The 22,065-nt window shown below is 39.8% G+C and overlaps 1 protein-coding gene across 3 annotated transcripts in view; it reads right to left on the reverse strand.

The window, feature by feature from the left end:
* The window catches only part of SBF2 (SET binding factor 2), a 500,238-nt gene extending 482,602 nt beyond the window's left edge, over window positions 1-17,636 (reverse strand). For all 3 annotated transcript variants that reach the window (XM_030330868.1, XM_032594814.1, XM_030330866.1), the window contains exon 1: window positions 17,457-17,636. In XM_030330868.1, the coding sequence (XP_030186728.1) occupies window positions 17,457-17,511 (55 nt within the window). In that variant the 5' untranslated portion in view covers window positions 17,512-17,636. The remainder of the gene's footprint in view (window positions 1-17,456) is intronic.
* Window positions 17,637-22,065: the final 4,429 nt, after the last annotated feature.

Here is a 22,065-nt window from a genome sequence, read left to right on the forward strand (position 1 = left end):
TAAAAGTAACTGAGAATGTGATGCTTGTTTAGCTGCACTTTGATTTGTACATGAATATTATGACCGTGTTTCCAGGTAACATCAAAGTTTTGTCAATGCTGAGACCATGGGTGGAAAACAGGTACAAAAAGATGTCCTCTTCCCACATTTCTGTATGTGGTACATTCTTCTTTTCCTGTCTGAATTCTAATATAGCAGTCCAGTTTATCCCATAGTTTAAGGACCATGGTTAAGGAATGAAATATCTCCTGAAGCACAGTCTTGGTATAATCATCCAGAAGAGACAGATCCCTGGACAGGAAACTAGAACCAGGAAAGTGTACCTTAGATAGATCTAACAGGAATGGACTGTTTGACCCCCATCGAAGGCCTAGACTTAAGGAAACATGTTGACAGGAAAAATGACCTCCATCATATGACAGGAGGCCATAAGCTAGCTAGGACAGTATCTCTTTCAGAGACCACAGATCAAACAGGCCTAAACTATACCTCACAAACCAGATGACTGACTTGAAAGTTACTCTCTAGCTTCATTATCCTTGTTTTGTTTTCAGCCTTTAGAAAAGTCTTATTTCAGGGTTGTCTGGTTGGCTCACTCGGTAGAGTGTGCCACCAGAGTGGCCATAAGAGCGCCACTAGAGTGGCACATTTTACCGACTGAGACAGCCAGTCACACCTCCTTAAAAAAAATAAAATCTTAAAAAAAAAAAAAAAAAGAGTCTTATTTCAGCTGTATCTCAACAAATAAAAGGGAAATGACTGGGTGGGGAGAGAGTTATTTAGGCCAGAATGTTAAGAAAAAAGTAGCATTCTATAAAAACACTAGAGAAACAGAAGAGGTGGGGAGCTCTGAGGTCAAGTCAACCTGTCCCATGTGGTGGCTTTCCTTCCATTGCCAACATTGGAAGACTGGGGTTCTTGTAAAAAAAATATACACACACACACACACACACACACACACACACACACACATATATATATATATATATATAATGGAATATTACTTAGCCATAAAAAAGAATGAGATCTGTCATTTGCAAAAATATAGATGGAATTAGAGAATATAATGCTAAGAAAGTTACTCAGAGAAAGATGAATACCATATGATTTCACTCATATATAGAATTTAAGAAATAAAACAAATGAACAAAGGAAAAAAAGAGACAAAGAATGGACTCTTAAATGCAGGTTAACAAAGTGGTGGTTGCCAGAGGGGAGGTGAGGGGGCCAGACTGGTGAACTAGACAAAAAGGATTAAGAGTATACTTATCGTGATGAGCACTAATGTAGAGAATTGCTGAATCATTATATTGTACAACTGAAACTAACATAACACTGTATTTTAACTATACTTCAATTAAAAAAATGATAGTAAATAAAAAAGAACTAAAAATTTCTGTAAAAGTACCTAGAATCTAACTGTGACAAGATCTGATGAGATGGGTACTACAGCCAAGATTCAGCAACCTCTGTAATGTTTGAAATGTTTATAACAAGAATGTATTACTACAATAAATAACATATAAAACAATTTTAGCAATAGACAGGTAAGTGAAAGCAGGAAGGTGCTGATATACTAGAACCATGACAGCATAAGTCAAAACTGGGTAGAAAAATAGATGAGCAGAATTTCTAATCATCTGGACAAAAAAAGAATTTAAGAGCCAAGCAGAAAAAGATCAGTCAGAAACTAGATCTCCCAAGTAGGAAAAGTCAAGAGGAGTAAAACAAGATGCACAGATTGTAAAGAAAGGAGAGCAGACCACCAGTTTAAAATCAAAGGCAATTACTCTGCTTCTTATGAAAGCAAGTTCTCCTACAGAAATACTTTTGAACATTCTTATGTAACAGGTTTTTAAATTTTGTTTCCCAAAGTATCAAGAATTTCAACTCAAGAGATAAAGTGCAGAAGGACGAGAAAAAAATGCAATGAAAAGTAACTAGCCTATGAAAACAGTTGGGGGGAAAAAGTCCTAACTACTCTAATATAATCTTCATTTATTACTTACAAGTTCTCTGTTCAAGTCCCAATATTATAACTTATCAGTTCTCTTCCAGTCCTAATATTTCAGCCAAATTGAGAATCTACTCATTGTTTATCACTTCAGTACATCTGCTACTACTACTGTCCCCTAACCTAAAAAACCCTTCCTATTCCTCTCCCTCAATCTTCTCCACTCCCCAGTCCCTACAATGTATTTGTTAAGAAAAGTTTTGATTTAAAGTTAGAAAATCATCTGAGTACCATTTAATCCCACTTAATTCAATTTAAAATCAGTATGAAAGTGAGCAAATTATTTAACTTTGATAGACCCCACAGGGTAACTCACTGTATTTCTATCAAGAGTCCGTAATATACATGAAAATGCTCAGTATTTTTTTTTTATTTTTTTAAATTTTTTTTTTTCAACGTTTATTTATTTTTCGGACAGAGAGAGACAGAGCATGAACGGGGGAGGGGCAGAGAGAGAGGGAGACACAGAATCGGAAACAGGCTCCAGGCTCCGAGCCATCAGCCCAGAGCCTGACGCGGGGCTCGAACTCCCGGACCGCGAGATCGTGACCTGGCTGAAGTCGGACGCTTAACCGACTGCGCCACCCAGGCGCCCCGAAAATGCTCAGTATTTTTAAATGAACTGAAGATCCAATCTGATAGTCTCTCCTATAAAGAAAATGCCTAAATAAATGTAAGCTGTGTGACACATCTAAAAAAAATATCGATTGGCTTTCCCAACACAACAATACGGAGAGAACCGGTGGCACAAGTAAAAAAAAAAAAAAAAATTTAAAGTAGCCCCCATGCCCACCGTGAGGCTTGAACTAAGTACCCTGAGATCAAGAGTCACATGCTCTACCAACTGAGCCCGCCAGACACCCCAGCACAAGTAAAATTTACAACAAAGAACATACATAGATCTAGGAGCACCTGGGTGGCTCAGTCAGTTAAGCATCTGACTCTTGGTTTCAGCTCAGGTCATGATCTCACAGCTTCATCAATTCAAGCCCTGCATTGGGATTTGCGCTGGCAGTGTGGAGCCTGCTCGGGATTCTCTCTCTCTCCCCCTCCCCCACTCACGTTGTCTCTCTCAAAATAAATAAACTTTTAAAAAACTTTTAAAAAAGAACACACATAGATCTAAACCTTTTTAAAAACTATGTGCAAAACTGTGTGTGTGTATTCCAAGGAATTCTGACTTTTCCATAGTATATTATTCACCCAAATATTTACACTGAGTGTTGTTTTAACTTGTAACGTTATGAGAATGGTTTTTTTTTAAATATATTTGCCTTTTGAAAGTACAACCTATTACAAAATTATTTTTTAATTAAGTCTTATATTTTGTACTATTCTGTCCAGATAAATTTCCTAATACGTACAAACAGCAAGCATTATAAAAACTTCATGAGCCACTATGTTTATAGTAAGTTGAATAGTGTCACCCCCAAAATTCCACCAGAACTCCAGAATGTGACCTTATTTGGAAATAGAGCCTTGTTGACGTAATTAGTTAAGGATCTCAAGATGAAATCATCCTAGATTTAGGGTGTCCCCTAAATCCAATGATTATTGTCTTAAGAGAAAGGAGGAGATTTGGACACAGAGACACAAAAGAAAGCCATGTAAAAATGAGGCAGAGATCAGAGTGATTGCTGTCACAAACCAAGGAAGCCTAGAGCCACCAGAAACTAAAAGAAGGAAGGATACTTCCTTAGAGTATTCAGAGGGATCAGTGCCCTCCCAGCACCTTGATTTCAGACTTACAGTCTCCAGAACTGTGAGAAAATAAGTGTTTTTATAAGCCACCAAATTTGCAAGATGTGTTATGGCAGTGCTGGAGAGCTCATAAGTGCTGGAGAGCTAAACTGTAGCTATCATACAATACACTGTAGTATTGTTAAAACATCTTGAAAAGTAAAGATTATTTCTCTGGTATTTTCCTATAATAATGTGAAGGTCCCCTTAAAATACAAGCTTTTTTTTTTCTTTTCTTAATCTTTTTGTTCCTATACTCTAGAATAATCGATATCTGTAAAACTGTACATAAATTTTGTTTTAAATCTAGCCTGTCTCAAATTCATTTAAACTTAAGCAGCAGTTGTATGAAATATTTCCATAGGCAAAACTTTCATTCATTTTTTTCAGTAAACAATGAAACACAGATATAACTAAAAAATAAAAATAAATAAAAGCTCTAATGAAAAATTCTAAAATGAAGACATAAGTATAAGAAAAAGTTAAATAATTATGAAACTATAAGTTATCTTTTCCTTTAAAAGGTAGATTACAGAAATGAGAATTTTAAATGAACAGTCTTTACTTTGTAAATAATTTCATAACCCAAGTCATTACTCACGTTCAGCAATAATTAAGTAACTGGGCATTAAATCTTGTTAATACCTAATGATCTCAGTTTTGACAACAGCAATGTTTTAAAATTAAGAAATACTAGGGGCGCCTGGGTGGTTCAGTCAGTTAAGCATCTGATTCTTGATTTCAGTTCAGGTCATGATCTCACAGTTCGTGGCATCGAGCTCCACACTGGGCTCTGCGCTGACAGCAAGGAGCCTACTTGGGATTCTCTCTCTCCTTCTCTCCCTGCCCTCCCCAGTTCCCACTCTCTCTCTCTCAAAATAAATAAATACTTAAAATAAATAAACACTAGTCTACTACCAACACAGTGATTTAGTCAGTGTCTTCATTTTTATAACAGTTTTTAATGAAGATGATCATCATGTCAGGCACATAATATATAACATAAATTAACCTACAACTGGGAAATAAAATTGCTGCTCAAAAAATTATTTTGAGAGGTTAGGTTTCTTAGGAATTCATTATTTTGATAGTTGTATCTAAAATTTAAAAGCTTACCCTGAAACCTTTCTCAACACACTTTACCACTATCTTTTCCCAATACCCAAAACTGTCCCTATCCACTAATGCTAAGTTTACCTGTATATTTCTGGTTCTATCAAATGCCTATGTTACTTGTCACCTCCCACAAAATCCCCACAGGTGATCAGTGACATGTTTTTACGTACACCATTATAAAATATCTCCAAGACTAATCAAATGGCAATTTTATTTTCCAAAATACACACTCTTTAGAAGGGAGGAGTCAGAACCCACTGATACACTTGTATTCTGTACACAGAATGTGTTTGAGACCCCAAGTCCTAAGGAACTTTCTTCCCATACTTATCCACCCTCTCCAGCATCAATTGCTCTAACTCCATCCATTTCCACTCATTGTTCTGCCTTCATTTACGTTCAAATCTGTCCTATACATTTTTTTAAACTCTCATTGGACCTATTTCTGCAATTTAATTCAAACATATCTAACTAAGCACCAATCAACCAGACAACTCAGATAAAAAAAAATGACATCCTGGGGCGCCTGGGTGGCGCAGTCGGTTAAGCGTCCGACTTCAGCCAGGTCACGATCTCGCGGTCCATGAGTTCGAGCCCCGCGTCAGGCTCTGGGCTGATGGCTCAGAGCCTGGAGCCTGTTTCCGATTCTGTGTCTCCCTCTCTCTCTGCCCCTCCCCCGTTCATGCTCTGTCTCTCTCTGTCCCAAAAATAAATAAACGTTGAAAAAAAAATTTTTAAAAAAAATGACATCCTTAAAAACAGTAACAATAATAAAGCCTTTATCCTTAAGATAAAGTGTTCAAAGTTTTCCAACCAGATACTCTTTTTTTTTTTTTTAAGTAATCTCTACACCCAATGTGGGGCTCAAACTCACAACACCAATATCAAGAGATATTGATATGCTCCTCTGACTGAACCATCCAGGCAGCCCTCCAACCAGATATTCTTACCTCTCAAAATCAGATGACTCAAACAAATGGTCTTAATCTGCTGTTTCAACTTACTATCCTTTCTCCTGCTTTAAGTTTTGCAATTTGGTTTACAACACAAGATTCCAGCTGTAACAATTCTGGGGTAAGACTATCCTTGAATAAATTCTCAAATCAGAACATGGTATACAGGAGTACAGGCTTAGGTAACTTCTAGCCCAGTATTTGCCACCCAACAGTGGTGTAACCATTCACAAGAGGAGGTGGGTGGGTGGTGCAACCAGGTGCATCAGTTTCTTTCTGAAAAGAAGAAAGTAGACTCCACATCCAGCATGAAACCCAACATGGAACCCAACATGGGGCTTAAACTTACAACCCCAATATCTAGACCTGAACTGAGATCAAGAGTTGGATGCTTAACAGACTGAGCCACCCAGGCACCCCAGTGCATCAGTTTCATATCCACAAAGTGGACTGAATTAAACAATCTGTACAGTTAACTTATAACTCTAACATTTTATGAAATGGAAAGATCTTGATTAACTCCACGTGTCACTGATCATTCTGCCATACCTGACACTGAGAAATATTCCCTCACTTTCTATGACTCACTTTTCATGACTCTTGATTTCCGGCACAGAAAACTCTAATTTATAATGGTTTAACCATATGAGGTTATAATCTTTCACGTAAAAAATAAAAATTCAGAGGGCAGTTATGACAATCTCACTATAAATCATTAGGACCCAGGTTCTTTCTAGGGTTTAAGTCCTTATCTACATGGCCATAGCTCTATCCTAATGACTGTCAAGTCTCTGTGTCCAGCCTCTACTTGTCCCCTTTTCTGACATCTCGATTTGGATGGCTATGAAGTAAAACTCACCATCTTCCAAGTTCACAAAGACAAATTTTAACAGAAAAATATTTTCAACCACCTATTTAAGTCATGATATCACAAGTATCCCAGAGTTTCATGTTTGGAATTTTACATCACTTCTGACTCCTCTTTCACTTCCCACAGCTATGGGAAGTTCACACCATCATGAGCTCTAAAGAGAAAATAAATTGAATTCGGTGAGGCTTATACAGCGCATGACTTAGGACGTGCATTTATCAAATTGGCTTTGGCCCCCCAACAACTCTAATGTTCTAAAGTCACTATCCATATTAACAAGTCCATGAGCCTATTTGTCCTTATTATCAAGTCCATGAGCCTATAGTAAGACTATTTGTGTCACCCCAAAACTCATATGTTGAGACCTAACTCCCAATGTGATAGCATTTGAAGGTGGAGCCAAAGTGATGATATTTGGAGGTGACTAGGCCATAAGGGCTCTGTCCTCATGAATGAGATGAGTGCCCTTATAAAAGAGGCTCCAGAGACTTCTCTTGTCCCTTCCACCATGCAAAGACATGATGAGAAGACCACTACCCATGAACCAGGAAGCCAGGCCTCACAGGAAGACCCTGAATCAGCTTGGGCTTTGATTTTGGAATTCACAGCCTCCAGAACTGTGAGAAATAAATGTTTGTTGTTTAAGCCACTCAGTCAATGAGTGTTACAGCAATGAGTGTTACAGTTGTTACAGCAGCTCAAATGGACTAAGACACTACTGATAGTCCTCATTATACATTACATCTTCAGAGCTTTTGATATTTATTCATCATTTCTTCCTCCTCAAAATTCTCTACACCCAAGGTTTCCATGATAGCACACAATCTTGGTTCTCTTGCAATACCTCTGACCACTCCTAATTATTACTGCTCCATCTCCTTCTTAAATATTGAATTTTCTCTGGGTTCATTTCTTAGGCTACTTATTTTTTCACCCTATACACATTTCCTCAACAACCTCATTTTTTTTTTGTTATATCTGACAATCAGTTGATTATTGGTAATTGCCAAATTAAATCTCTAATTTTCAATTCTCTTCTTACATCCTGATCCATATATCTAACAACACCTAAATGACATCTCTACCTTGATTATAGGCAAGCACCTTTAATTTAACATATCCAAAACTAAGCTCAGCATTTCTTTCCTGCATCCAAATTTATTTCTTCTCCTGAATTCCCTATTTGCATTCATAGCATCATTACCTGCCCAATTAACTAGCTAGAGACTTTGTTACCCTCAACTACTCTTTCTCCTTTACCCCTCACATCCATTTCACTACTAAATTTCACTAATTTGAGCTTTCAAATTTCTCTGGACTCCATATCTTCCTTTCCATTCCCTGTAAAAGTTCCTGAGTTTTCTCACACTGGTCTTTCTTCCTCTAGTCCACTGCCATTTGAGTCATATTTCTATGTTGTTTCTTGTTTTTCAAGACCCCCATTTTTCAACAGACCCCACTGTCTACAAAGTCAAGGCTAAATTCCATAGCCTATACAGAACTTTTCATAATCTCATCTGAACCCACTCCAGCAAAGCTCACGTCAATTCCCATCTACACTATACTTTTCTCCACTCCTGGAACAAGACAGTCACATATTTACATTTTTTTCTCCCTGGCTATAATCTCCTTTACCCTCTTATCCCCATGGCAATGCTTATTCATCTTACATAACTTGTCTCTTGATTTTGGCTCAGGTCATGATCCCAGGGTCGTGGGATCAGGCCCTGCACTGAGCATGGAATGCTCTCTTTCCCCTCTCCCCGGCTTGTGAAAGAAAAGAAAGAAAGGATGAAAGAAAGAAGAATGGGGAATGGGGGAAGGAACCCAGGCTGACTATGAATTACAATGGTTCCATAATAACCAATAATCAGTTTTTAAAGTGTCTCAACCTATATGGACAGGTATTGTGCATAAGTTTACCTCTTAGCTTATCTCACTTATACTGCCTAAATAAAACTGATGAAACACCTAAGAAGTATTTCAAATCTTTTGCTAATATACTTAGGTGAGTTGATATGAAAGAATACAAGAACCTCAAATAATTATACTTGACTCCAGGTTAAATATATCTAGATAAATCGGTTAAATTCTAAATGTATTAATGGACAGCAAAAGTAAACAAAAAGAGGAGTGCCCAGCTGGTTCAGTCAGTATAGCAAGCAACTCTTAATCTCAGGGTCATGAGTTCAAGTTCCATGTTGGGTATGAAGCCTACTTAAAAAAAAAAAAAAATTAACTTAAAAAGAAAAGTAAACAACATGGGGCGCCTGGGTGGCGCAGTCGGTTAAGCGTCCGACTTCAGCCAGGTCACGATCTCACGCTCTGTGAGTTCGAGCCCCGCGTCGGGCTCTGGGCTGATGGCTCAGAGCCTGGAGCCTGTTTCCGATTCTGTGTCTCCCTCTCTCTCTGCCCCTCCCCCGTTCATGCTCTGTCTCTCTCTGTCCCAAAAATAAATAAACGTTGAAAAAAAAAAAATTAAAAAAAAAAAAAGAAAAGTAAACAACAAAAAAAGTCATTAAGGGATTTAACCCACGTGGTCATTATCAATTTTTCTTGGACAAATTTCAGTAAAGTAGAAGAAACAATAAGAAAAATAAACAGTTTTGGTTAAATAAGCTCACCTGTTAGAAACATGATATTTCCTAATTTCCTAAATATTGTGCCAAAGTCATATGCAAAGTCAGGAAAATAAAGTCTTAATTTCAAATTATCAAAATCAATCTGTCATAAAAATCAGTGGTTTTCAAGTTATATTCTCCTTAGCATGACAGTATATTATAAGAGCACAAAACTGGAAACATATTAAATATCCAATAATAAAGTGAAATGATGAAGTCAAATTGATATACCCATAAGATACAATAATAACATCTACTGAAGATGTTTTCCTGGAATTTTATAGAATAATCTTTCCTGGGGCGCCTGGGTGGCGCAGTCGGTTAAGCGTCCGACTTCAGCCAGGTCACGATCTCGCGGTCCGTGAGTTCGAGCCCCGCGTCAGGCTCTGGGCTGACGGCTCAGAGCCTGGAGCCTGTTTCCGATTCTGTGTCTCCCTCTCTCTCTGCCCCTCCCCCGTTCATGCTCTGTCTCTCTCTGTCCCAAAAATAAATAAACGTTGAAAAAAAAAAAAAATTTAAAAAAAGAATAATCTTTCCTTATGTCATCAACATTAAGGAAAAAGTAAGAATACTATGAGTATCTTTTTATCTACTTTATTTTATTAAATAAAATAGCTTTATTTTATAACTTTTTTGAATTATTTTTTTTAATTTTGAGATAGTTGTAATAATAAATAACACAGAAACCCCATTTCTCCTTACCCAGTTTCTCCCAATGGTAACACCCTATAAAATTATAGTACAATATCAACACCAGCAAACTGACACTAATACAATCCAATTTCTTATTCAGAGTCCCCAGTTTTACTATATTTATTCACATTGGTGTGTGTGTGTGTTTCACTTCCATATGATTTATCATATATGTAGGTTCATGTATCCACCACCTAGTCAAGATACAAAATAGTTCTATTGCATGGACAATAGCCAAACTATGGAGAGAGCCCAAATGTCCATCAATTGATGAATGGATAAAGATGTGATGTATATGTACATATATATACAAATACATATATATAATGGAACATTACTCAGCCACCAAGAAGAATGAAATCTTGCCACTTACAATGACGTGGATGGAGCTAGAATGTATTATGTTAAGTGAAATAAGTCATTCAGAGAAAGACAAACACTGTATGACTTCACTCACATGTGGAATATAAGAAACAAAACAGATGAACATATGGGGTAGGGAAAAGAAAGGGAAACAAACCATAAGAGACTCTCAATGACAGAGAACAAACCATAGATTGCTGGAGGGAGGTGGGTAGGAGATGGGCTAGATGAATGATGGGTACTAAGGAGGGCACTTGTGATGAGCATTGGGTACTATATATAAGTGATAAAAACCATGGAATTCTACCCCTAAAACTAATATTGCACTGTATGCTAACTATAATTTAAATTAAAAAAAAAAAAAAAAAAAAGGAAAGAAAAAAACCCCAAGAAACAAAATAGTTCTACCAACATAAAAATTCCTCCTGTTACCCTTTTAAAAATTCATATATGGGGGCGCCTGGGTGGCGCAGTCGGTTAAGCGTCCGACTTCAGCCAGGTCACGATCTCGCGGTCCGTGAGTTCGAGCCCCGCGTCAGGCTCTGGGCTGATGGCTCAGAGCCTGGAGCCTGTTTCCGATTCTGTGTCTCCCTCTCTCTCTGCCCCTCCGCAATTCATGCTCTGTCTCTCTCTGTCCCAAAAATAAATAAAAACGTTGAAAAAGGAAAAAAAATTCATATATGTTTTATTATTTTGAGAGAGAGCATGTGGGTGGGGGAGAGAGAGGGGCAGGGGGGCAGAGAGATAGAATCTTAAGCAGACTCCATGCTCAACTCGGAACCTGATGCAGGGCTGGAATGTCACAACTATGAGATCATGCCCTGAGCCAAAATCAAGAATCAGATACTTACCCAACTGCGCCACCCAAGCACTCCCTTCCTGTTACTCTTTTATAACCACACTCTTTCTTTATAGCTTTTTGTATTTTCCATATTTTCAGCAATTGTGTGTTCATTCAGTACATCATTACCAAACATCTACTATGTGTCTGCTACCATTGTTTTGGATACAATTCAAATTGCATTAATTATTTTTAACAGTTTGTAAAAGCAATTTTTCAAAAGACAAGGTTGTCTTTCAACCCAATTTTAATGCAGATATATGAAAAAATTTAACTAAGAAGTATTACTAAAAAAAAAGTGTTACTAAATGAAAAGTAACTTTAGGAACATATATAGAGGGCCCTGATTAAATGAAGGAAAACTGTGGTATTAAGTATACAATATTTCAGTATCATATTATCATAATCTGATTAGCTTTTAGAGACAGGTAATAAAATCATAGTAATTCCCAAAGAAAACTTCATAATAAAGATTTACAGAATGAACTAGGTTTGTTTTTCACTTACAATTCAAACAAGTACACAGATTTAGTGGATTTTCTTCCAATAAGTTTCAACAGAGGGCTTCACATAAAAAGGACTATTCAAAGGAGACCACTCAAGACATAAGAGTGTTCAAATGTCTTCAAAGTGATCCCAAACTAAAACATCTGCTCTTCAAAAGACACTGTAAAAAAATGAAAAGGCAAACCACAGATTGAAAGAAACTATTTACAAAACACCTGATAAGGACTTGTATTGGAAAGTGAAAAACAAACAGACAAAAAACCTTTAAAATAAGCCAAGCAATTCAATAGAAAAGAACAAAAATTTGATCTGAAAGTTTACAAAAAAATATTCAAATACAGTAAGCACATGAAAAGGTGATTAACATCATTAGTCACCAGGAAAATGGAAATTGAAACCACAATGAAATACGATTACATATCCACTAGAATCGCTAAAAAAAGTTTCAATTTTAGAAAGTAAAAATAAATAAAATAAAAAGATCAGCTGGAACTTTTATACATTTCTGGAAAGAATGGAAAATGGCACAGCCAATTTGGAAAATAGTTTGGCAGTTTCACACAAAGTTAAACAGACACTTACTATATGACCCAGCAATTCTTCTCCCGTGTATTTATCCAAAAGAAATGAAACCATATGAACACTCAAAGATCTGTATGCAAACATTCAGAATAACTTTGTTCATAATAGACAAAAACTGGAAACTCAAATGTCCGCCAAATGGTGAATGAATAAATTCTATCATATTCAGCAATAAAAAGGAGCAACTGACAATAAATACAAAGTGGATAAATCTCAAACATGTTTTTAAGTGAAAAAAAGTCAGACATTAAAAACACTTATAATTCCAGGGGCTCCTGGGTGGCTCAGTAAGTTAAACACCCAACTTCGGCTCAGGTCATGATCTCAGGGTTCAACAAGTTCAAGCCCCACAATGGGCTCAGAGCCTGGAGCCTGCTTCAGATTCTGTGTCTCCCTCTCTCTCTGCCCCTTCCCCACTCGTGATAGCGCGCTCTCTCTCTCTCAAAAATAAACATTAAAAAAAAATTTTTTAAACACTATATAATTCCATTTAGATGTTATTCTAAGACAAAAAAGGACAGAAAACAAATCAATGATTGCCAGAGGCTAGGGAGGGAACTGACAGCACAGGGGAAGAGAGAATTTTCTGTAGGGACAGAAATGTTCTATATCTATACAGTGATTGTGGTAGTGGCTACATTTATGTATACACCTGTCAAAACTCTTTAAACTGTTCAGTTAAAAAAGTGATTTTATTATATGTAAATTACACTTTGATAAACATGACTAAAGAAAAATTATCCCAAGTAAAGAAATTATAATAAAGTCATACATTTTACTATCCAAATTCTATAGTTTATAAAAGCTTCTGGATTCTGTTAATTAAAAAAATAATCTTCCCTAGGGTACCTGGCTGGTTCAGCCTATAGAGCATGAGACTCTTGAGACCTCGAGGTTGTGAGTTCGAGCCCCACATGTGGCACAGAGTTTACTTAAAAAAAAACAAAAAATAAAAAATAATCTTCCTTTTCTCTGCTGTGGGATGGTGAGTAGTCATGACAGCCCTGGGTGGGGTGCGGGTTGTCAGAGCCCAAGTGAACCAAGGACGGAGTCCATGTGGGAAGGGTCGTTCAAAAATGTTCTCAGCTCAAGTACTGGAAGAAGGGTGTCAATGCAGAAGGGCAACCTGGCATGGGACACTAGGGTGAACAGAGCGAAGAGGATGTATTCACATGAAAGTAGCCCAGTGTGGGGTATCAGCGCCTAAGTGGGGTGAGAAATATATCCACAAACAATGGGGAAGCTGATATGGGGAGTCAGAGTAGGTTGAGGAAGGTGTCCCTTTATCAGGATATCCTGGTATAGGCTGTTAGATCCTGAGAAGGGTAGTGGAGTGGGAGGGATAGAAGGAAGAATCAGCAGAGAAAGAAAGGCATCCAAGAGAGGAGGAGGAGGTAGCAAATATGAAAGATTGGTCAAATACAGGAGGATTGAATAAATATATTAAGGATAATGGAAACGAGATTTCTCACTATCAAAGAAGAGTATTACAAATATGAAAAAGAAAAAAAAAAAAAAAAAACTAGAATGGACCCTGGAGTGTCGTACTGAAATTGGAGGTATTAGTGTAAACTCATCATTTTCACTATATACAGATAAATAAAAATATATGTAAATGTGTTTGTGTCCATACATCTATGTATTCCCCAACTTCATCCATTAAGAGGGTCTGAGAGCACTAACAACCGAACAGCAATAAAAATACTAGCACTGAAATCTTAGCTTCAAAATGTCATTCTCAGGGGCCCCTGGGTGGCTCAGTCAGTTAAGCATCCAACTTCAGCTCATGTCATGATCTCACAGTTTGTGAGTTCAAGCCCCACGTCAGGCTCTGCACTGACAGCTCAGAGCCTGGAGCCTGAAGCCTGCTTTGGATTCTGTGTCTCCCTCTCTCTCTGACCCTTCCCAACTCATGCTTTGTCTGTCTGTCTGTTTCTTTCTCTCTCTCTCTCTCTCTCTCAAAAATAAATAAACATTGAAAACAATTCAAAACATCATTCTTAGGGCGCCTGGGTTGCTCAGTCAGTTGAGTGTCTGACTCTTAGGCTCAGGTCATGGTCTCATAGTCATAAGATCGAGCCTGGCATCCAGCTCTGCACTGACAGTGTGGAGCTTGCTTGGGATTCTTTCTTTTCCTCTCTCTCTCTCTGCCCCTCCCCCACTCTCTCTCTCCCTCAAAAATAAACAAACTTAAAAAAAAAAAAATCATTCTCCACTAAAAGGATTCCGGGACCCTAGAGAAATGGCCAATTGCAGGACTAAGGCAGATATAGTATAGGATAAACTTTCTCATGCCAAAAAGTAAAGACATGCTCAAAGAATGATAGGGATATGTCATGAAGACACAGAAGCCAGGTTGAATGGGCTCTCATTGGCCAAATAAGAAACAACCTAAACATCAAAATAAATAGTAACAGAATATAATCCACTAAAAAAAAAAAAAAAATCATACGGGGGTTCCTGGGTGGCTCAGTCAGTTTAAGAGTCTGACATCTGACTTCAGCTCAGGTCATGATCTTGCAGTTTAAGCCCCATGTGGGGCTCTGTGCTAACAGCTCAGAGCCTGCAGCCTGCTTCGGATTCTGTGTCTCCCCCTCTCTCTGCCCCTCCCCGGCTCTCTCTGTCTGTCTCTCAAAAATAAATAAACATTTAAAAAGAAAAGCTTGATGAGGAACAAGATATTTACAGAGCTTCAAAGTACTCCTCACAAAACTATTTATTAATTACATATTAACTTAAGCCTGGCAGGGATTGCTTATATCAAGTAATCAAAGTGAAAATCATCAATAATGGGATAAACTGAAATTGTGTACCACCTGATAGGCTGCAATGAGCATCACTTTTTGTGATATTTCTACACAAAGTACATAACCTGTATGTATCTAATCACTGGAGAACAGATAACCCCAAACTGAGGGGCATTCTACAAAATAACTGCCCTATAATCTTCATAAGTGTCAAGGTTATGAAAAGCAAGAAAAGATGAAGGAATTGTTCCAGACTGAAGAATAAAGAGACATGACTAATAAAAGCAACATATAATTCTGAATGGGATCCTTTTGCCAGTAGAAAGATTAATAGCACTATCAACAACGCTTAAAACTAGATGGAGTACTATATCAACATAAATTTCCTGATTTTGATAATTGTATTGTGATTACAGGAGAATATCCTTTTTTGTAAAAACATGCACACTAAAGCATTCTGGAATGACGGCATCAGGTCAGCAGCTTCCTCTCAAATGGTTCAGGGAAAAAAGTTCTTCCTACCTTATTTGCAAGTTTCTGCAAGTTTGTGATTGTTTCAATTTTCTTAAGTGAGAAAAAACAATGTTGCTAAAAATGAAATAATGTTAAAAATAAACTGTGATTTTGGGGCGCCTGGGTGGCTCAGCCGGAGAAGCCACCCACTTTGGCTCAGGTCATGATCTCAGGGTTTGTAACTTTGAGTCCCACATCGGGCTCTCTGCTGTTAGTGTGGAGCCTGCTTCGGATCCTCTGTCCCCCTCTCTTTGTCCCTACCGACTTGCGTGCTCTCTCTCAAAAATAAATATTAAAAAAAATAAATAAACTGTGATTCTCCATATTGTTGGTAAGAGACTGCAGAATGCAAAATTACTAGGAAATAAGAAAATGTTGGAGCCAGAAGATACTTTAAATACAGCCCAACCCCTTCTCTTAACAATTGACCTCCATTAGGTCATGAGTAGTGACAGATTAAAAAATGTAAGTTTCCCACTGGGGCACCTGGGTGGCTCAGTCGGTTAAGCGACAACTTCTGCTCAGGTCACGCTCTTGAGGCTTGTGAGTTTGAACCCTGCATTGGGGTCTGAGTTGAAAGCTCAGAGCCTGGAGCCTGCTTTGGATTCTGTGTCTCCCTCTCTCTCTGCCCCGCCCCTGCTCACGCTCCTTCTCTCTCTCAAATACGAGTAAACATTAAAAAAAAAAAAAAAAAAAAAAAAAAAAAAGTTTTTAAATAAAAATTTCCCACTGAAGGAAATTAGAAGAGTAATAGTGAAAGGAGGAGTTGACAGAGAATGGGTAGCACAATGACATTCCGACGCTACAGATGACTGTAACCATCAGCAAAACACAATTTCAGCATCTCCTCTGAAAGATGTAGGGACTACCAGCTGCTGTATAAAATTCCTTGCAAATGTGCAACTGGAATTAACCTGAAATACATGTGCTTTCTAGTTCAATTTATTACATTATGCTTAGCTACAGAATACAAAGAAATGCAAATACAAAAATAAACGTGCATGAACCCTGAATTTTCTTAAGTTGCAGAAGTCCAATGATGAAATTAAAATTCAATGCATTTGCCAAACTGTTCCTTATGAAGAAAATTTTGCGATGAATTAGAAGATTAGAACATGCATTAAACACTGTGTGTCAATTATACTCAAAAAGACTTTTTTAATCCAAAAAAAGGTTTTTTAGTCACACATTAACATTAAGACCTTCAGCGGTTGGATGACTGTCCTTACTTAAAAGACAGTGCTCAGACACTCTGAAATGACTATCATACCTTGTCCTGAAAGAACAGGGAGCATTTCCTAGAAACGTTTAAAACTGCAAGGACCCCCTTCCCCAGTACCATGGGTTCACTGGGGCGGTGACTACACAGGCCTCCGACAAGGAAGGGGTGAGGTAGCACTGGACTCTCTCAGCATTTCCTTTTGGAGAGGACAGCCCCCTGCGTCACTCGTTACTCACTCAGGATGCAGGGCAGAAGTTTATCCCCGAGGAACTTAACACAGTTGGCTCCTGCCCTCCTAGCCCTGAGATCCTGGCCCAATCCCGCGGGCACCAGGGCGCTGCCCCTGGTACCCGGCCTCCTCCGGAGCGAGGGTCGCAACACCCGGACTCGCCCCCAGCTGGCCCAGCTGGGCCTCCCTGGGCCCCCGCGGACGCGGCCTCTTCCCCTTCTTCTCCCCTCCCCCTCCCCTCGTGCCGGTCCCTCACGCCCACCGTGAGGCTCAGCCCAGCCACGAAGGCCGGACACCGACCTCCCGCTCCGCCGCGGCCGGCCCGGCCCTCCCCGCCTCCCTGCTGCGACGCCCAGCCCCGCAGAGCCCACTGGACAGCAGCCGGGGAGGGGGGGGGGACGGGGGCGGGGAGGCCCGGGGGCGGCGCCCGCCCCACACCCTTACCTGGCTTCTCGTGGTCGTAGCCTACTACGATGAAGTAGTCGGCCAGCCGGGCCATGGCCGCCGCCGCAGCGCCCGGGAAGCAGGTGCCCGTCGCCGCCCTTGCCGCCGCCGCCCACCGGGCCCGGGAGGGCTCAGCATTTTCCCTGCAGCAGCAGTAGCGGCAGCGGCGGCACTTCAGCCATGTTTGACAACCAAGGCGCGCTGTGCGCCTGCGCTAAGCCGAGCGCCTGCTCCTCCCCCGCCCCCACCCGCGCAGACTCCCGGACCGGTGGCCAAGGGTGAGCCCACCCCGCAGCTCCCCGGGTAGCTCGGACTGCTGGCTTAGTAGAGTGGGCTGCTGGACGTATTCCCGCCACCGCAGCCGCTCCTGGTGGTTCACTTGGAAGCCTGGTTGCCCTTTCGTGGCCCACCACCCCCCGCCCCCTCCCCTTTTTTTCCTAAGCGGGGAGTCCTTCCTTCCGCCTTCTCTGTTCTTTCTTTCTGGATCTGGGAAGAAGAGACAAGGATCGTTGAGGGGTCTCCTGAAAAGTTTGGCTCTTCCCCTCCCCCCACTACTCCCCTACCAAAGACGAGATTCTCCCGCCCTCGACTGCAGCATGGAATTTGCACTGCCAGGGCTTTTGCTGCACGTTTCCTGTTTATGTTGTGCAGATGGGAATTTTAGGAACATGCCACCGAGCAGGCGGGGGAGGGAGAGGCTTTTGCGCAATCTTGAGGCGCCTCGTGCTTCAGTGCTGGGTGGGCTGGGGGCGGTTGGCCTGGGCTTCCCCCGGAGTGCCCGGTGGGGGTGGCTGGATTCCACCAAAGAACGCGGCATCCCCGGAATCCTCCTGAACCGGCCGGGTCCAATAGAGTGTGAGGGAGGAGGCTTTGTCTCTCCCAAGGGAGCCCCTCCCGCCTAGGTTTTCTGCCCTTGCCGCGGTCCCAGGGCTCTTGTAGCAGGAGCAGGTGGTGGCTTCCAACATACCCACTCAAGCACGCAATACAAAGAATTAGTGGGTCTCACTAGAGATTCTCTAGGTCACTTTCTTTTTGGCTGCTAGTATTGATCATTTCAAATTTGGCTGGTGAAACACCCAGATGAGTTTGTTTTGTCATTTGTTAGTATCTGAGGAAGTTTTAGTAGTCGGATAAGTTACAAGGGGGTAGGCTGAAGTTTTGGGAATCTCCATGGTTTGCAAATGTGATCATCTTCGTGGTTGCTTATCGCTACTCTTTACTAATTGAGGACTTGACCCATACCATTTACATCTGTCTGGTATACAGTTGGTGCTTAACAAATATATTTAAAGAGTGAATGTACAATTTCCCCTCAACTACCAACAGGAAGTTGCTATAGCTTGAACTCTGAACTCAGAGTCCAGAGAGTTGGAGTTTCAATTCTGAAAGTATAATTGATCATTTCCTCTTTCTGTGCCATACTTTATTCATCCAAAAATTGAGAGGGTTGGGCTACACTAAAACTAAAATTCCCAGGAAGGAATACCTTAACTCTAGGAATTTGTATGCAAATTGCTTGTGGTCAAACTTAATCAGTCTAGTTACAGGGGTGGAAAGAAGATAACAGATTGAACTTGAAAATAATTAAACTAAAAAAGCCTCAGTCACACCTCATGTAAGAATCCTCTCTATAACTTCCCTGAAGAGCTCATCATCCAACTTGATCACTTTCAGTAAGAAGTAACCTTACTTCCTTGGGAGGCCGCGCATTCCACTGTTTAAAAGCCCTATTAGAAAGGTCTTACTCATTATGTTACAGTTGTTCTGTAACTTCCCCTATTCTCTCTGGAACTACCCAGAAATAAAAATCTATCTTTTAGTTAGACTTTCAGATTTTTAAGGCAACTGTCATGTTCCTTCCCCATTTTATGTGTCTTTAAATTAAGGCAAAGGGGTGCCTGGCTGGCTCAGAAAAGCATACAACTCTTGATCTTACAGTGTTGAGTTCCAGCCCCATGTTGGGTATAATGATTACTTAAATAAAACTTTAAATAATATATTAATGTGAAATTCATATAACATAAAATTAACCCTTTCAAAGTACAATTCAGTGGTATTCAGTAGATTCACAATGTTGTATAACTACCACTTCTATCTAGTTCCAAAATAATTTCTATCATACTCAGTAAGCAGCCACTCCCATTTCTCCTCCCCCAGCCCCTGGTAACCACCATTTGCTTGCTCTCTATGGATATACCTATTATGGATATTTGATGTAAATGGAATCATACAATATGTGATCTTTTGTGGGTTCTTTCATTTAGTATAATGTTTTCAAGCTTCATCCATTCCATAGCATGTATCAGTACTTCATTTTGTTATGGCTGAATAGTATTCCATTGTATGTATATACTATATAAAATATAATGTATCTATTTTTTCTTTTGTTTTCTGGGCTTTTGGTGTCATATCTAAAAATCCATTGCCAAATCCAAGGTCATAAAAATTTGCTCCTGTTTTCTTCTAAGAGTTTCATAGTTTTAGCTTGTATTTAGGCCATTTTGTGTTAATTTTTGTATATAGCATGACATAGGAGTCCCATTTTACTTTTTAGATATGTTGAGCTTTATTTTATTAACAAGTGTGGGTTTAAATTATTTTAACTTTTTAGGGGCTCCTGGGTGGTTCAGTTGGTTAAGTGGCTGACTTTGGCTCAGATCATGATCTCACAGTTTGTGAGTTCAAGCCTCACGTCGGGCTCTCTGCTGCCAGCTCAGAGCCTGGAGCCTGCTTCAAATTCTGTGTCTCCCTCTCTCTCTCTCTGCCCCTCCCCTGCTCACACTCTGTCTCTCTCAAAAATAAATAAACATTAAAAAATTTGTTTAAATAAATGAATAATTTTAACTTACTTTTTTTTTTTTAATTGAAGCTTAGTTGTTTTCAAAGCCTAGAATTAAACATTGTGTGCTGTTAGGCATATTCCATCTGCTGAGTCATAGGGGGGCTGCCATTCCATTTGCAAATGGGTGTTTTGTAGCATAGGGATTTTGACATATCCCAGGTATATGTATAAAGGCACCATGTGTTTATACACACATGTGAACATATTTAGCATACACTGGAGCTGTGCTTTGCTTCTCAGCCAACAACTGCCAATCTGCTGAAACTGATAAGCCCTAACAAGGCACCTGATTACTGAGGTTGGCTGAAGGCCAGACCATCCCCTTGAGATAACCACCATCACCTTTCACCAAAGAGTGAGGGAGTAAAACCCAGATTTGTTTTACTGAAGGCAGGAACAGGAAGGGAAGAAGAATATGCAACATAGCATATGCCTTTCATCTATGCTTTAGAAGACAAAAATGCAGCCAGTTACTAGTGAGCAAGAATTATCAACCCTCTGCTCCTACAGTTGGCTGTTGCGGAGTGAGTGGTTGATCTGTACAGTCATTTCAAGTGCTTCCTGTGGTTAGCCGCTACAGTTCAGAGAGGCAATATGAGAGTTAGACTTAACCAAATGTCCACAAGCAGGGCTTCGACTTCTTAAAATGGTCTTTACAGTAGCAAAGGACACGATTTAGAAAATTGCCTGATCCATTGCCATATCCCCATCCTTTTAGATGCCTAGGTAAAAATCTTAATGATTGTTACCTTCGACACATGCCCCTCTCTCAGCCCCCCATTCATCACTCAGTCCTATTGATCCCACTTCCCAAATATGTATACTCCTCTTGACCCCCATTGTCACCCCACTATCTGAGCCACTACCACCTTCCACCTTAACTATTGCTATGACTTCCTAACTGATGTCCCTCCTTCATTGGTGGTTCTAGATCTTCCACGTAGATAAAAAAAAAACTTAAGGACGGTAAGCGGGCAATGAACCTTATCTTCAAATTAAATTGTATAGCAAACACACTGTTTCTGCCTTCGGTATATGTTTGGGGTACAGGAAGGAGGCTTCACTGATGGCTGATGGAAATTGTCCAGTAGTTGCTTTCACACATGTTGATTATATGAATAGTTGAATCCTGACACATATTAAGTACCCCTGACATTAGCAGCTATAGTGTAAGTAGGTGCTGTGAGAGTTTGCAGGCTGCTTTTACTTAGCTTGCATGTTTTTTTGATGAGTAGGACTGGCTACATCATTTGTAGAGCCCAATATAAAATGAAAACGTAGGATCCTCTGTTAAAAAATTATTAAGAATCTCAAAACAGTGACAAACAGAGCATTAAACCAACTGTGGGACCCTGTGTGACAGAACATGGTGCGTGTCCACAAAGCCGGCCCTATTGGTGAAGCTTAGAGTAGAATGTGTGCATGTGTGTGTATGTCTGTGTAGGGGTAAATTAATAGAGATTATGGGTGGACTACGCCCTCACCAGTCTCTCCAGAGTACCATCACTGCCACTGTTTCCCTTCTTGCTCTTCCTTCATCCAGGCCACATTAAATAGCCAAAATGATCTTTTAAATAAATGTATATCAGATCATGTCTCTCTCAACTTTACACCTGTCGATAGATTCCCACATCATCATGAATAAAGTACAAAATCTTCATCATGTCCCAAAGGGTCCTACTTACTCTAATCCTGATGACCTCTTTGATCTTATTTCATGCCACTCTTCTTCCTCACTCAACGTGTTTCAACCATACCAGCCTCTCT

This window comes from Lynx canadensis, chromosome D1 (assembly GCF_007474595.2).
Source record: "Lynx canadensis isolate LIC74 chromosome D1, mLynCan4.pri.v2, whole genome shotgun sequence".
In the NCBI taxonomy this organism is placed as follows: Eukaryota; Metazoa; Chordata; class Mammalia; order Carnivora; family Felidae; genus Lynx; species Lynx canadensis.